The sequence below is a fragment of the Stigmatopora nigra genome, chromosome 22 (genome assembly GCF_051989575.1).
Source record: "Stigmatopora nigra isolate UIUO_SnigA chromosome 22, RoL_Snig_1.1, whole genome shotgun sequence".
In the NCBI taxonomy this organism is placed as follows: Eukaryota; Metazoa; Chordata; class Actinopteri; order Syngnathiformes; family Syngnathidae; genus Stigmatopora; species Stigmatopora nigra.
In genome coordinates, this window is record NC_135529.1 from 1,106,463 (window position 1) to 1,122,122 (window position 15,660).

Sequence of the window (15,660 nt, forward strand, 5' to 3'; positions counted from 1 at the left end):
AGCTCAAATGTGATGCAATTAAAATATTACTAAGAACAGAATATAAGCACATTCATCCTGTTAAGTCTTTGTCGTCTGAATTGATCACAGTGATTCCATTTTTTCCAGAATCACGAGTTTGTGGATGAACAGACATTCCAGGCTAACTGCATGGAGATTTCAGTGATCAAAAAGTCAGGCTCCCGCTCCTCCTCGCTGTCGTCCTCGCCGCATGGCCTGGGCTCGTGCTGTTCTCGGCGCCACAGGAAGAAGAACAGCTTCAGCTTGCCAAGCACAAACAACCAGGAGCTTAGCACCATCCAAATCCGAGAAAGGCCCATAGCCAACAGGTAGGGCCCGCTCATCATTATTTTCCTCATCCTTATTCATCAGGCTGCACAGTTGTGTTGGTGGACCATCGGGGTGAGATTGTCAAGTAGGCCCAACGGTTTTTGTTTTGTACGCAAAAATATAGTGGGAGGTCCATAGAAGTTTACTGTTGTTGATTTCTTACGTTCTTTTCTTACATACAAAGTGTTTTAAATCACATGGGCATTTTCTCTGAGTACAAAATCAGTTGCCGTTAATTGTCTAACAAAAAATCATTTGGTGGTTGATAACAACAAAATATGACTTTTAAAAATATAATAAAGAAAGAATTGTGTATAGAGTTTTCCTGCCTAACACTTAAAAGCGGTTTAATTAATTTAAGCACATTTTTCATCCTGCTATATTCGGAAATCTGAATATTGCTTGTTGTCATTGACTGTAACTCACAGCAAAGATTTGTAAAATGGCTTCTTTATATATGAAATGTATTCTGACACAGATTTTTTTCTTTCTGCATTGAAGTCTTGCCACCCAGTATATCACATTTGCTCCAGAGATCAATAGATTGTAATTCAATGCAACACCTTAAAAATAAATAATCTATATATAATTCAATTTCAACTCCACTGATAACAACATAAAGCAGATAACTCAATGTGTAAGAAATTAAAAAAAAGTCTTGCATGTCCTGATAACACATGAAGTTGGTAAGATAATTGGCTTTCACAGACGGCTTCTACTGATCCATTAGTTGTGCTGTGTGAACTCATTCATTAATGCCAGCATGTGAAGATAGCAAAGTAGATGTGAGAAGTTCCATTTTCACATGCAGGCAAAACCACACTCTGTGAATGACAAGTACTCTGTTCTCTGTACTCATCTTTTTTTGTACTTTTATTTATGCACCATTTGTCACATAAGTGTTCCCTCTTTACAGAATTAACCTGATTGGTACTAGAAATAGTGGTACATTCTTCAAAAGAGTGGAACATGTAGTATATATTTATATATATATTTATATATATAAAACACTTTTCACTCTTTAAAAATTACATTTTTATTTCATGGGTGGGTTTGTTGGCACACAATGCTTTGAGTCATGAAATATCGCAAATTAAGTTCCAGTTTTAGAATCAGCTAATGGAATAATGTCAAATTTAAGTAATATATTTAAGTAAGTTAATCCTTGAATTGATAAGGATTAAAACCACCAAATATCCCAGTTATGACAAATACATTAAACAAAAGGAGTTTTTGTCAAAAGCTGTAATGCCAAAAGACCATGACGTCATTTGTGAACTGTAACAGTTCTTCTTTTAGTCCACTTATGTCTATTTTCTGTTTTTCTTTTTTGGTCATTATGCAGCCGCTCCAGCCTGAACGCCAAATTGGACGAGACGGTGCCCTTGAAATGTGACGAGGCTTACGTCAGCCCTTGCATGGTTAGCCTCGCTGCCCCGGTGGCGACCTCGCCCGATGACGATGGCTTGTCCGGCACTGCCTCGGTGTACTCTCAGAGCAACATTGTGCGAGTGTCAGCCTTGTAGACGCCTGCCGGGACACCTCGCTCCCCACCGTCCTGCCATGCTCAAGGAGATGGGACCAGCGAGCATGAACCTGCCAACCCGGGAGGGATTATGAGATGATTTGTTTCTGGGCGATGATCTCATCTGATGTCAAACTCTCTCTGCATGTTTTTTTTAATTATTTTTTTTAAGCGTCAACGTGAATGACGTAAGCGAGACGTGACCAGCACATCTTGTCCCATTAAGCACAGCCGAGGGAATGCGTGGTGATCATCATTGCCTAAACAAATTGAAAAAATACTTTATTTTGGGATGTCTGTGAACGTTTTTTTTGTGTGTGTGTGTGTGTGTTTTGGCGGGCCTCTAATGACAAAGCACACCAGTTCATTGCCCTCCTTGCAAAAGCCACTTTTTTTGTGACGACAGTGGCACCATGACTAACGGGCACTCCAATCTTTGATTTTTAACGCTTCACATATGCTGTCTGTGAATGGACAGAAGACCGCTTTGGCTCCATACCACCCTGTTTCATTCTTCAGTTTTCTACATAGTGGAGTCATGTCTTGTTTATTTTGTTTAACTAAAAACAATACCACACTACAAATGAGGTTTTGCTAAAACATGTCATGCAGCACTAAGCTCTACTGACAAACAGCAGAAGAACAGAGCATATGTTTCTATAGTAATGCTTATTGCAGCATTTCCATACCGTAAACTCTAATCATTTGCCCCCAAAACAAATGCCGCAAAGTTTTGAAGTTTATAAACTCAAACGTATTGGGTTTTGAAAAGCTTCCAAGTTTTAATTACTACATGTACCTTTTGATTTCAGTGAAACAAGTTTATTTAGTCAACTGAAAGATTTGAAAATTTAAAAAAAATAATAAATGACAGCCAGAAGGGTCTTAGCAAACTTCTAAAGGGGGGATAACATGCTCTTTGGGGCATATTCCTAACCTGTACGCTATGTATACTCGTCAAGCAGAGGACCCAAACTCTGCAAATATTGATTAGCACCGCCTCTGTTGCAAGCACTTAATGAGGTTTCTTGAGGTTGATTAGAAGTTAGACAATCTAAAAGGTGTGGGATTATTATGAAATGTGCATAGAACCTATGCAATTGGTGTGGATATTTTTCCAACAAATTAGATGGTTTGCAGGTCGATACCTATTTTCTTGATGGAGGACTAGAATATTTGTTTTCAAAATCACTGCAATGTGTGCACGACTGCTGAAGTCTAATCTATATTGGTTCTCATTGCCATGTATTCATTTGTGAACAATGTTGGTACAATATGTAATAACATAGGCTTCTTATCTTGACCTTGCTCATCCAAAAATGATTACATGGTTTTGTAACATTCATCACCAGACTATAACCTTAATAAGATAAGGCACATGCAGTGATTTTGAAGTCATGGAAATATATTAATAATGGACATATGCAAGTAGGTATATTAGGTTGTGCTAAAATGATGCTGTTAAATTTAATTTAATTAACAAACAAACTAAAAAATTGATAATCAAAAAGTCATTATTTAAATTAATAGATCATTTTGTAAATCTGAGTTTACACTATTCAATCTTGTTTATTCTTTTTCCATCATGTGCACAAAAAGCGATTAAATATACACCTACGAGTATTTTTGGCTGCCATGTTTGTATGGGTTATTGCTCCATATGTTTTAAATTGATAGCAGTTGAAAGTTTAAATTAGGAAAACATGTAAAGGTTTGTTGATCAATTTGGCTTCAATAGCCTTCTATGGCCTTTTTCCTTAGATTTTTCTCTTCTAACATACAGTGAATTGTATCTGATTTAGTGGCCCAATATAAGATATTGAAAACAAATATACAGAACAAAAATTAAACAAGGGGTCAGGTCTAAGAAATGGAAATGCAATCATGAAGCATAAATTCCCAAAGAATAAAAACAAATTAAAAGCGCACAGCAAGCACAATTTGCTTTTTATTCAACAAACGATGCGAGCAAGTGACCTTTTTTTTTGGCATTAATTCTTTAATCTCTCTATAGAATGACAAATTGGTACTGTTTTATGAATTTGAGTTTGCATCACTTGTGGTTACAGAACAAATAACATTTATAGCTCAAGGTACTGCAGTACTCTAAAAGTCTGATTTACTAATGTTAAGTGCTTTTCAATGACTTTAAATGTTGTTAGAGTTATGGTCTTACAGTGCGACTTGAACCAAGGATGCATTTTAAAAGATTTGTTCAAATCAAAACACAGGCAAAATGCAGAGATGAAAAGAAAGTAACAAAAAGCGCCAGTGACAAAAAGGTCAACAGGGATCTAATAAAAACCTGAAAGTAACTGTGACAAAGAGCAAGGCACTACAAGAGAAGGGTTTACTTATAATAACAACACAAAAAACACTCAATATCTGCACAAGGCAAAGAATACTAGACACCGTAGAACAGGGGTCGGGAACCTTTTTAAAAGAGAGAGCCATAAACTACTCTTATTTTCTAATGTTATTTCTAAAGAGCCATTCTCAGAATTTAAAAGTAAAAATATATTAAAATGTGTACTTTAGTTTTTATTTTTTGGTCATTTCACCAATTTTTAATCACAAAAAGTCTCTGATTTCTTTTGACAACTTTGTTATGCTGTTGGTACTCTATCAGTATTACTGAAATGATGCATTCACAAAAGTAATAAAAATAAAAATTATGATTAAAGTGCTGCTAAAGCTAGTCTCAAGGCCACAGTGTCAATGTGACGATCCTATTGGTGCATTTGGGACTCGACTCCCTCACTAGTGATTTCCATATTTTACCTCACAGATTAGTGGAAACCCATATGCACCCATGGAAAGAGCCAAATATGGCTCTCGAGCCATAGGTTCCCTACCCCTGCCGTAGAACAATCACTGAATCAAATACAAAACAAACTTTTATCTAGTCAGGAATATCAAGAACAAAGGCACGACATGACAAACTGGACTTACATTTATGCTACTATTATTTTTTTTCATGTGGTTTTCATATCGCAATGGTTCTGCTACTCCCTTAAAAAGGGATTATACTGTAACCTGGCACTGGCAAGTTATAGCACTACTGCATTTCATCCTTCCTGCTTCCACATTGGAGCGCCATTCCTCAGCACCACTCTTGTAAATTCACAGAAAGCCCATCCTGGAATGGAAATAAACAACACAGACTTGTGGATGTCCAGTTCCGATAGGCATCCCGATATCTTTTTTGTGGAAAATGTGCAAGTGAACTTGGGAAATCAATCCTCTTCACTGAATAAGGACACACATTGTAAAAAAATAAGCGACATTTACCTCTCGTGCGGTTACTTTGCAACCAGCTGGAATAAGTTGGTAAAAGTATCTTTTATGACTTGTCATGACTGGGTAGATTTCACTGTGTTTAAGGCCCATTTTGTACAGTTTTCATATTGTAAATATCTCCAGGACTTGATGGATTGGGACATTGAGTCCCTTTATTTCTAGCTTTAGTTTGGTTTGGACAGTGGTTGGCGTTCTATTTTTTGACTGTTGGCTGGTTGAAATAAGGATTTTTGCATGCTGTCATTGCAAAATTCTGTTCTATTAAAGTTTGTCTCTGCTTCCTGTAAGGTGGCTTGTCTGTAAAAGGGAACAACGCAACGAGGCCTGTGTGCGTGAATATTTGTGTGTGAACGTGCACGCACGCGTCTGTGTTCGGATGTAAAATTCTTCTAAAACACTTTTTGCTTTGAAAGAAAAACAAGACTATTGTCAATGATCAACTGTACGGAGTGTCCCCATTTGCCCCTGAAAAAAAATTGACGTAATTTGAAATGTGAATATTTGTGAATGAACTGCACATAAAAGTTAAATAAAAATTGTTCCTACTTATATTTTTGGAAACAAAATTCAAAATGGTTATGTATTGTACTTTAACAATAAAAACTTAACTGTACGTCACAAATGCACCGTACTGGATTTACGGGGGTTGAAATATTTAGAAATATTTCTATTAGTGGTACATTATAAAGATGTATATTTAGTATTTTTGACTCAAAGTTTCTGAAAAACATATTAAATTAAAATACTTTATTCATTAAAAAACTCAAAAACACAAAAATATAGGTTTATGGGGTATTATTTTAAGCAATGAAAAAGCCCCCTGCTTTTTGTAGAAACATTGTAAAAATATTTATTGCTAACTAAAAAGGATGTACACTCCCCGGGAAAAATATACATGCATGAATATTTAATAGTAGTTAAAAGTATTTGATTAAAAGTGGTATTGGTTATAAAGTTTATGCATGAAAAGTATTTTTTTTTAACTTTTTAAAAACAGACCCAAAACCAAGCAGAGAGACAAGAAAATAAAAGAAGTCAATGAAGGTTAATGCATGCAAAAGCACATTATTATAACCAGTTATGGCAATAATGGCTCAAGTACTGAAGGACATGTCTGAACCTGAAGAGCCTAGCGGGTGGTCCCAACCACAGGCTCTCTGGAGGTATATACTCCTGCAGAGCTTATTATCTGACTCCTGGTAGTTTCAATTCCCCCATCCACCCGCATACACACACTCTCACACACACACATACACATACAATGCAACGTGCCGCATATTAGATCACATTTAATGGGCCTCCTACTCCAGAATGCTCCGGAACTAATTGAACTGGCATTTGATGGATGGCAAGGCAAACATTAACGGCAGAGTGCAGAGAATGTGAGCATGGTTTTAAGCTGATAAAACCCGGTGCGGAAGTGAGGGTTGACTGCGGCATACATTATTGGGTTACTCAATGATGTGATGCAGGCGATGGACACTGACATGATCTCCACTTCTTGCATTGTAGCACTCGGAAACATGCAAGAAATACAAAAGTCTCAGCATTGCATCTTTTATTTTTAAGGGAAAATATGAGTACTATCTGCAAAAAAATGATATAAATAGAAAAAAATTACTCAAACACATGAAAGTGTGAGCTGACATACTTCTGGTCAAAATATGTACAAATTCTGAGATAAAACCAAATTGAATTTTAGAATAGAGAATTTGAGAGAAAAAGGAAGAAATAAAATGAATTAGATCAAATGAAGCAAAATAGACTAATCATAATTGGTCAACATGTTAACAATTAAAAATAAAATATATAAGTCACCACTTAGTATTAGCCTTGTGTTAATAGCCCAGATGGAGGGAGGGGCGCACTAAGTAGAGTGTATCCTTTTTGTTTACTAGCTGGGTTAACAGTTAGACAAAGACCCAAAGGAAAGAAGCTTGTCTTCCTAATTTGAGGGAAAAGTCTCATCTCTTCAAATGGTTGGCAATTTTTTTAAGCATCTGGGTATTAAAAACATGAAGGAGGCCATTAGAATTCTCCCCAGCTGCCTTGGTAGCAGTACACACTCTCTTAGGGAGTTCTTGTCCTTTATAGCAATATTTCCATCGAAACAAAGCATGGAGAAGGAGATGAATGAACACTGTACAACATTCTCATTGCACGTTTGCATACCTGGAATTTAGCAAGATTCCTCAAGCACTGTAATCGATACTGATCTTTTATTTACGAAGCATATCAAATTCACGTCAAATTTCTGTCATTTGTCGATTAAAGTGCCAACAAACTTGAATTTGGAGTGCATCATCAAAGAACATAGAAGTTCATTTTTGAATGCCCCTTGTATTTCATCAGAAATGTGATTTGCACCCTAGTGACACATGATGGATGAACAGAAAGATGGATATGAATGAATGGATTGATAGATGGGTGGATGGATGAACAAAAGAAAAAATGGATGGAAAACAAATTGGTGGAAGGACAAATAGAAGCATGATTCCATTTTTAGATCTTTTTGTAGTCATCATGCATTTCTCCTGCCTGACAGTTCTTACAAAGGCAGGAAAGAAAACCTGACCCCCAAACACACACACACAGAAAAACAATACTGTCTGAACTAAAGAAATTTGAAATCCTAGTTTAAAAAAAAAAGAAGGCAGGATGAATGCTACTGAGCGATTAAGGAAATAATGACTTGATAAACAAAGGTATGAAAGAAAAGACAGTGAAGAAAAGTTTAGGTGGATGAAAGAAATAAAGATAGAGATAGACAGATAGAAGGGAGACAGATGACCTGGGTCCTCCTGTTCCTGTGTACAATCCCATTGATGAGTATGGTGGTAACTAGTGGCAGCCATACCACGAGGAAGGGGATTATGATGTAACCTGCCCGTTTAGCCATTTTGCTCTCCTTTTTATGACTTTTTCTTTCCCTGCTGGCATTGGATGGCAGAATGCAAACCGCACCTTGTATGTTTGGCCTTTCCATTGCCAGTGGCGAGCCTTTTACCACTGGCGAAACAGGATTGGTCACATGCATCGAGGCGAAAACATGAAGACTTGCTACTTTCACTTCACAAGGTACTTTGTCATGTGTCACCCGCCAGGCGAATGGCTTTTCCATGTTGCGTTTGACCAGCTGCTCACCTGGCTTTGGGGTTAGGTTTTTAACAGAGGCCCTTTTGTATCCATTTGGTAGTAATATTTGCTAGTTTTATCAGCTTTCTGAGTAGATAGCACCACAATAGATTCATGTGCGGCACCGGGATTATTTTCATTCAAGCTCTTTCCATTCCTGATGCAAAAGACAATCATTGAATCATTTTCTGTACATTGCCATACAATGTCAGCTAAGAGAGTTAAATGCTTTTCACAATTTGGTATATACATACAATTATCGCAAAGTTATGCGTGGTCCACATCAAAAACTGGCGCATAACATGCACGATGTGCATAAAAAGCAGTGTGTACCAATCGATATCAACTCATTAGAATTTTGGGTGTGTTTGTTATCAGGGCATGCATAGATTCTGATTGATAAAATCTAAGGGTGACAAAGTCAGATAGGACCACCATTCTGAGTTAAGAGAAATCAATTGTCATCAGATGGACCACAAGCTTTGTCTAGATTTGGATTAAATGGGCTGTTCATGATTATCAGTTTATTTATTTTCCATATCACTTATCTTCACACAGATGACAGGGGTGCTGGAGTCGAGCCCAATTCAACCATAGGCAATTGATTGCCAGCCTATTGTAGGGCACAATGAGATGAACAATGATTCCTACTCATCATCTAGAGACAATTTGGGGTGTTCAGTCAGCTTAGCATGCATGTTTTGGGGAGTTGAGAAGAAGGAAGGAAAGAAAACTACCTCCAAAACATGGGAGAGGCCAATTTTTCAAAAGGCAAACACATATAACATAGTGCTGTGTAACAAAAAAAAGCCTCAACAGCATACCTTGTCAATGTTGTTGGGGCCAGTGGAACCAAATTTGAGTAGTCTTCCCTGCTGGATTTGGCTTCACTTTGTTGTACGTGGGCAGAATAAGACTTCTGAGATTGATATGGTGATTTGCCACCTTTTCGCATTTCTATGGAAGGGCCGAGCTACACCCAGATATCTCTCAGCACTAATGCGTGCCAATGTGGAGAGCTCCACGCTGCAGGCAAAGGAAAATGAGGCCACTTGAACTGGACAGAAGAAAATATGTATCAGAGCTGGAGGAATGGACAAGACATAAAGCTACATAGTAGAAGAATGTTCAATGTACAATATCTTAGACTGTGCAATATTTTAGAATTCACTTAGTGAATGTGACTTTTTATACTTTAATATTAATATTTATGTTTGTTTTTTTTACTGGGAAAACACACTTTGTGGAGTAGCACCACCAATTCCTTTATACGCATCTGTGGATGATGACAATAAAAACTTTGTATTTGATTTGATTTGAATGTGTGAATGGATGACCAAAACGCTCAACCGATTATAAGAATGATGATGGATAGATAAAATAACGAATAGTTTGATGGATAGAATAGAAGAAGGGAAGGATGGGTCAATTGATGATGGAGTTAGACTGATGAATGGATAGACAAATGGATGGGTTGATGGATGCTGAATAGGTAAATGAATGAACAACTGGGAGGGCAACACATAGATAGATAAATGGATACATAGATACAATGGGAATGAGGAATGGATTTGAGACAGTGTTGGTTCCTGACAATGGCGATTTGGGCGGAGTTTGAGAGGGTGCAAGTGATTGTCTAATAGCTCACCCCAGCCACTAAAGTGCTCAAGCAATCGATTTGAGGGGATCGGGAGTGATTCTTCACAAGCTGATTGGCCTAAGACACAAGGAGCAGGCAGATGGCAGGTGACATGAATTGGGAATCATAAAAAAAACAGAAAGGGAGGAACAGGAATTGAATCAAACCACATCATAAAATAAGACAGGGGAACAACAGGAATAAAGCCAATCTAGAACACATACAAAAACAAACCATGAGTCGTAGTGCTTTTAAGTGAATGGATAGATAGATGGGTGACAAATAATCTAAAACGTAATATTATGCAAGGAAAACAAAGAGAGAGAAAGAAAAGAGCAAGAATGGATTCACGGTTAAAATTATAAAATAAAGATAGATGCGTAGGGAGTTGGACTGTCAAAACAGATAGGCAGACCAACCAACAACCTGACAGACATCAGAGAACAAAACTAGCCATCTGGATGTCGCAGAAGTTGTGGTGAGTGCCGGCACTTGGCCAACTATCAAGCAACAGAATGACAAGTATGGGACAGTCACATACGCATCGAAGCATGTCCATAGCCGCCAGGTTGAACACCTGAGCATTGGTCCACGTCTGCAGGCTCCTTTGCTTGAAAGATCGTCTGGACACTATTTTTCACTGATGCTGCTGTTATCTGGTTGGCGTAGTTTCAACATGTTAAGTCAGATTATGTGTGGCATGCAGAATTTATTTTCCTGTCTTGGCAAAGAGAAGCTTGGCATCATGCTCACCTGCTGCCTAGAAAATTTTACCATTGTGTCCGCGCCTATTCAATATCATCCCTATCATCCCATTGGACTTCATCGCGTTATCGTCTATTAAATGCAAATGACAGTTAAAAGAACAAAAAAAGTTTATTTAAAAGAAGTTCTATATAATCAATCTTAGGACTTTTGCCTTTTTCCAGCATTAAAAAAAATATTACGCCATTATTCAAGCTTAATAAAAGGCTGCAGTGGTCCAGGGGGATCTCCTGCATATACAAATCAGGAATATTGCTTCTACAAGCGCAGTGTAGTTAACCTACGCTAAGTGCATACTGGATATATATTGACCTTCTGAGGATTTGCTCTAGCCTATTAATTTTCTAGGAACACCTTTGGCTTCTTTATGGATAAACACCTAACTTCTGGTTATAATACGTGAAATTACAATGTATATTCTATGAATATTTACAGGTAAAATATGTATATAGGTCTACCCTGATTACAAAATGAATCCTTCTGCTTCCGTGGTTAAATTAATTATCAAAATCAGGTAGGAAAATGTGTGTAAAATGTATTTTAAGTATTATTTTGTTGGCTAGTGAGACATCATGACTCAGTAATGGCTGCAAATATTAAATGGAAATGAATTAAGAATATTTATCTAATTAATTATAAATTATTAGAAGACTTCTACGTTTAATGGAGAAGTGTGTTTAAGTGACTGGCTCCATCTAATTGAGAAGTGTAGTTTAAATTTAGGATACTTGTGCGGGCCATAATCAATGGTATTTTCATCATTGACTGTGAGCCAATAGAAACTGGGCAGTTGGCCATAGTTTTAGAGGAATAGATGGATGAATATGGAGATTTATGTAAAGATCAATGAATAAATCATATAGGCAGAAGCAAGGCTAATAATGTAAAACATTAATGGATTATATACATTCAAAGAGATGAGTGTATGGAAAAATGCATGAATTTATGGTTGGATGGATATACAGTATAAATGATTGATGCAAAATGGGGAAGGATGCCCAAATGGACAGAGAGATGCACAGAAGGAAAGATGGGGGGCTGGACAGATGGTAGATTGTGGGTAGAAGGATGAATTGGTTTTAGAATGATTATTTCTAAGTAGAAACTAAACACTCTATTTCAAATACACACCTGGTCATCATAAAGTCGATTTTACTGTACTGCTGCACTTTCATTCACCCAATAAAAAGGATTTTTGCTGCACTCTTAATCGCAAAGCCAGCTAACAGCTGCCTATCCCATTTGGCCAGCCGAAGGTGAGAAGCTTGGCCAGATGGGGCTTGTTGAACGGATCGAAGTACTGAAGGCAAGCCAAGCTGGAGGATTAAGGCAAGACATTGCATAATCCTGTTTGCCGATAAAGTGTGAAATGCTCTTTGCTTTGGTCGCCAAGATTACCGACTCAACAGCAAATCTGGGATTACATCAATACAATTTATTATTTCTTCTTGACCATTCCAAAATGTTATGCTGGACACATTAGTCACAAATGTCACGCGAAATAAGAAGAAAAATATGTAAGAATTGGCATTTTTGGGGCTTTTTAGAACAGGCTATTTATTGAAGAAACAGAGTTGCCAATACACAGAATGAATAAACTCACAATGGGCTTCTGTGGGCCATAAAACACACCGACACAAAGACAATTTGGACAACCCATTTCAACAAAGATGACGAGCACGAAGGCAGAAACCTAACACACACATACAAAAATAACACTAGATGAGTTTAATTTATGTCTTTATAATTTTATAAATTTTAATTTCAATGTTGACTGGCACCCAATTCCATTGTTGGTGATCAGAGTACAATAAGTAAGACATAGTAGGTGTCTTAGTTGCACTTGAGTAGAAGTCACAGGCCCAGGCAAACTAAGAAAAAGTGCAATTTATAGTGTACAAAATCTAATATTTACAAAAAAAAAGTTTTTGAAGGGGAATTTTTCAGTGTAATACACAGTTCTGGGCTATACATGTTAAAATACAGTATCTGTATAGAGAGAGAAATTTACTACGTACTTTAAATTAGTCATTCAATTCAATATCCATTAATTTCATGATATATATGTTTGCAAATCCATTAAAAAGTCAGTGAAGTAACAATATATTTTAGTATATAAATGAATTCATCCAGAGGAGATTACAACAAAGCCCACCAGAGAATTGCTCTGATGCAAGATGGCTACCAGTTAATTAAGCCACAGTCATGGTACCACTATTGGTATAATTATGTTCACACAAAAAAATCATCACCTAGCACTATTTATCTTCGTAAAGTCAAGATTTTTTGTTCATCTTAATGAGTGTCGCTGTACCTAATGAAATGGCCCATTATAGCCATCACGGTTTGACAGAAACAATCACTGACCAGATGAACTGAGGAAAACAACACTCAGCCTGTCTTGGATTGCATGGGTGTGCAGCAGAAGGACTCTTCTTTCTTCCTTTGTCCTCCTTCTGCCTCTCAGCTGTCATTCTCCCTGTCCTGTTGAAGGCGTCTGTGGTGGTCTCTCAGCATTTCTGTTGTGAGGGTACCTGGGGAGGGGTTTGTCACAGAGGTAGCACCTTATTGGGTCTGTTCATCCTGTTGGAGCAGCTTCTCATGTTTAAGGGCTGCATGCTGATGCTGACCACGGGGGCGGACCCGCGGGGGATGTAGCGGCCGCAGGACAGCATCTCTAGGGTGGCGTCTCGAAACTGAGGGGACGATCAAAAGAATTATCATGCGGAAACCAGCCCAGTCGGTGGAATTGCGACTTAGCAGGAAAAGAGCACTTACACAAATTTACAATGTTTGGGGCTCATCCAATTTGTATTTTTTGACATTGATAAATGCTTTTTATTATAAATTTTAGAGAAAAATATCACAACAAATGATAGATCCAGAGAAAATCCCATCCAATTTTTCAAAAGTCAATTTCTATCCTATATACTAACTGTGACTCTTCCACTTTCTTGTAAAAACATAATGATAAAATCTGCATATATGTATATAAAACTAGTCTTACCTGCTGGTTGGACAGAAAATAAATGATAGGGTTGTACACAGGGCTGGTCTTGGCGAAATACATAGGCATGGTGGCCAGTAGAGGGGGAATGTGAAGCTCTGGTTGTACCACCACCACCACAGACAGAGCAGTATAGGGGAGCCAGCAAATGAAGAAAGCCACAGTCATAGCCAGAACCATCTTGACAGCATGGTCCATCTCCTTTTGCAAAGAATGGCCAACCTGCAGCTCCACACTTTTGTTCAACTGAGAAGAAAATAATGTGGTTCGTTTGAACCCTTGGAGGGACAGTGATTAAAACAGAGGACAGCTACTAAAAAGTACAGAAAGGTTTTCTTTTTGGAAAAATTATGAATCATTTTAAAGTATTGATCATCTACTTAAAGCAACATCCAAGACTATAAATTGTTCTTCTGTAAGTGTTTGTCTTATTATATTATATTACAACCAATTCTGGCTGTCCCCTTCGTAAAAATGAATGAATGAAAAAAGAGTATACATGGTTAAAAAATAGGAATATAATTATGTATAATATTCAATTATGGTGATCTAAACATTGTAAATAGAATCCACTATTTTAAAAAAAAGATACCCATTTTCACTTATCAGGAAATTTAAAACTGATTCACTGCTAGATTTCCCAGTAATCATTGACAGGTAAATCAAGGACAATATCACAATAACAACGTCTATGCTTAACAAACTGGAATAATGCAAAAGTATCGATTCTTCTTATTTAGACCGGCATGTAAGGTACCTTGCGCAAAGTCGTGAGTACTTTGGAGTAGCAGTAGACAATGACAGTTACTGGAAATATGAAGCACACCAGCGTGTAGAGAATGAGATAGCTGTAGTTGCTCCATGACCGTTCTTCCCAGGCCAAAGAGCAAGACGTCTGTACACCCTCTGGCTGGTATCCGCTCCATCCGAACAAAGGCATCACGGCCCAGAATAAGCAGGAAAGCCAGACGAAAATGAGCCCCGTGGCGCTGCGTCTCATGCTCAGCTTGCGACGGATGCTTGGTTTGCACACCACATTGTAGCGCTCGTACGAAAGCAGGGTCAATGTACACAGCGACACCAGGCCTGGGGAGGGAATTAGACACCTAGTCTAGTAATATGCATTTATTCATTTTCTGTACCGTTTATACTCGCAAGGGTCACAGCCTCACAGGCGGTGCTGGAGCCTATTCCAGAGGGGATTGATTTAGAATGAGATACCAAAGTACCCGGGGAAAACCCATGCAAGCCCTGGGAGAACATGCAAACTCCACACAGGAATGTCGTTAGACTTTGCCTTTCCATCGTGATTACTCCTAAATCGAATCTGAAAATTGTTTTTCAATGCCTGAGGCATTGAGCAAAATTAAACAAAGTGTAGTCCCTGGGGGTGTGTTTAGAGTTTATTTAGACACTCTTTATGTTATATTCTGCTTTTTCTTGTCCCAGGTTAAGGTCTTATGTACCGTATTTGCATAAGTAAAGTTTTCAGTGCATACTCACCAAAGTAGTTGACGGCAAATCCCTGGAAGACACAGGCGGTTCTTCCGACAAAGAAAAACCCGTAGTAGTTGGTGACGGTGACCACAAGGGAGCCACAAAGGCCGATCATTAGGTCGGAAACGGCCAGGCTCAGAATGAACACGTTCATTGGGTGCAGCAGAGTGGGGTTCCTCAGGGACACGGTGATCACCAGACCGTTGTTGAACACAGTGAGCAGTGTGTTGATGAACATGAGGAAGGACAGGATGCTGTAGCCCACGCGTGGGAAGACAGTGGGTGCCTCGGCCTCCGAGCTCCACGCCGTGCTGTTGCTGTCCATGGTGTGAGTGGCCGCGTGGCAAGTGCGCTCAGTTACCCAAGCTGCTTTGTCTTATCATTTCTGATCTTCCATGCATTTGACTTTTATGCTCATGGTGACAAATTGGATTCTGAGAGGATTTGGGGAGGAGATTAATT

General features: G+C 38.2%; 3 protein-coding genes across 4 annotated transcripts in view; 1 reads left to right on the forward strand and 2 right to left on the reverse strand.

Moving 5' to 3' along the window:
* The window catches only part of LOC144215416 (A-type voltage-gated potassium channel KCND2-like), a 44,635-nt gene extending 40,082 nt beyond the window's left edge, over positions 1-4,553 (forward strand). For both annotated transcript variants that reach the window (XM_077744335.1, XM_077744336.1), the window contains 2 exons: positions 109-329; positions 1,676-4,553. In XM_077744335.1, coding sequence (XP_077600461.1) covers positions 109-329; positions 1,676-1,856 — 402 coding nt within the window. In that variant the 3' untranslated portion in view covers positions 1,857-4,553. The remainder of the gene's footprint in view (positions 1-108; positions 330-1,675) is intronic.
* A 1,962-nt stretch (positions 4,554-6,515) lies between these two features.
* LOC144180891 (uncharacterized) lies at positions 6,516-10,706 on the reverse strand. The gene is made up of 6 exons (XM_077709045.1): positions 10,683-10,706; positions 10,380-10,539; positions 9,192-9,347; positions 7,971-8,164; positions 6,826-6,830; positions 6,516-6,669 (listed from the first exon to the last, which is right to left on the reverse strand). The coding sequence occupies exons 1-6, from the start codon at positions 10,704-10,706 to the stop codon at positions 6,516-6,518; spliced, it is 693 nt and encodes a 230-aa protein (XP_077565171.1).
* A 2,537-nt stretch (positions 10,707-13,243) lies between these two features.
* Positions 13,244-15,523, reverse strand: LOC144180892 (parapinopsin-like). The gene is made up of 4 exons (XM_077709046.1): positions 15,205-15,523; positions 14,459-14,787; positions 13,702-13,947; positions 13,244-13,390 (listed from the first exon to the last, which is right to left on the reverse strand). The coding sequence occupies exons 1-4, from the start codon at positions 15,521-15,523 to the stop codon at positions 13,244-13,246; spliced, it is 1,041 nt and encodes a 346-aa protein (XP_077565172.1).
* Positions 15,524-15,660: the final 137 nt, after the last annotated feature.

What these genes read in the sequence shown, in the direction of transcription:
- LOC144180891 (XM_077709045.1), bottom strand. Translation starts at nt 10,706, where the DNA reads ATGGTAAAATTTTCTAGGCAGCAG. An exon ending in CTGCGACATCCAGATGGCTA is followed by an intron (nt 9,348 to 10,379) that starts GTTTTGTTCTCT and finishes TCTTCTGTCCAG; the next exon opens with TTCAAGTGGCCTCATTTTCC. An exon ending in AGAAGTCTTATTCTGCCCAC is followed by an intron (nt 8,165 to 9,191) that starts GTACAACAAAGT and finishes CTGTTTCGCCAG; the next exon opens with TGGTAAAAGGCTCGCCACTG.
- LOC144180892 (XM_077709046.1), bottom strand. Translation starts at nt 15,523, where the DNA reads ATGGACAGCAACAGCACGGCGTGGAGCTCGGAGGCCGAGGCACCCACT. An exon ending in TACTCACGACTTTGCGCAAG is followed by an intron (nt 13,948 to 14,458) that starts GTACCTTACATG and finishes TTTTCTTCTCAG; the next exon opens with TTGAACAAAAGTGTGGAGCT. An exon ending in ATTTTCTGTCCAACCAGCAG is followed by an intron (nt 13,391 to 13,701) that starts GTAAGACTAGTT and finishes TCGTCCCCTCAG; the next exon opens with TTTCGAGACGCCACCCTAGA.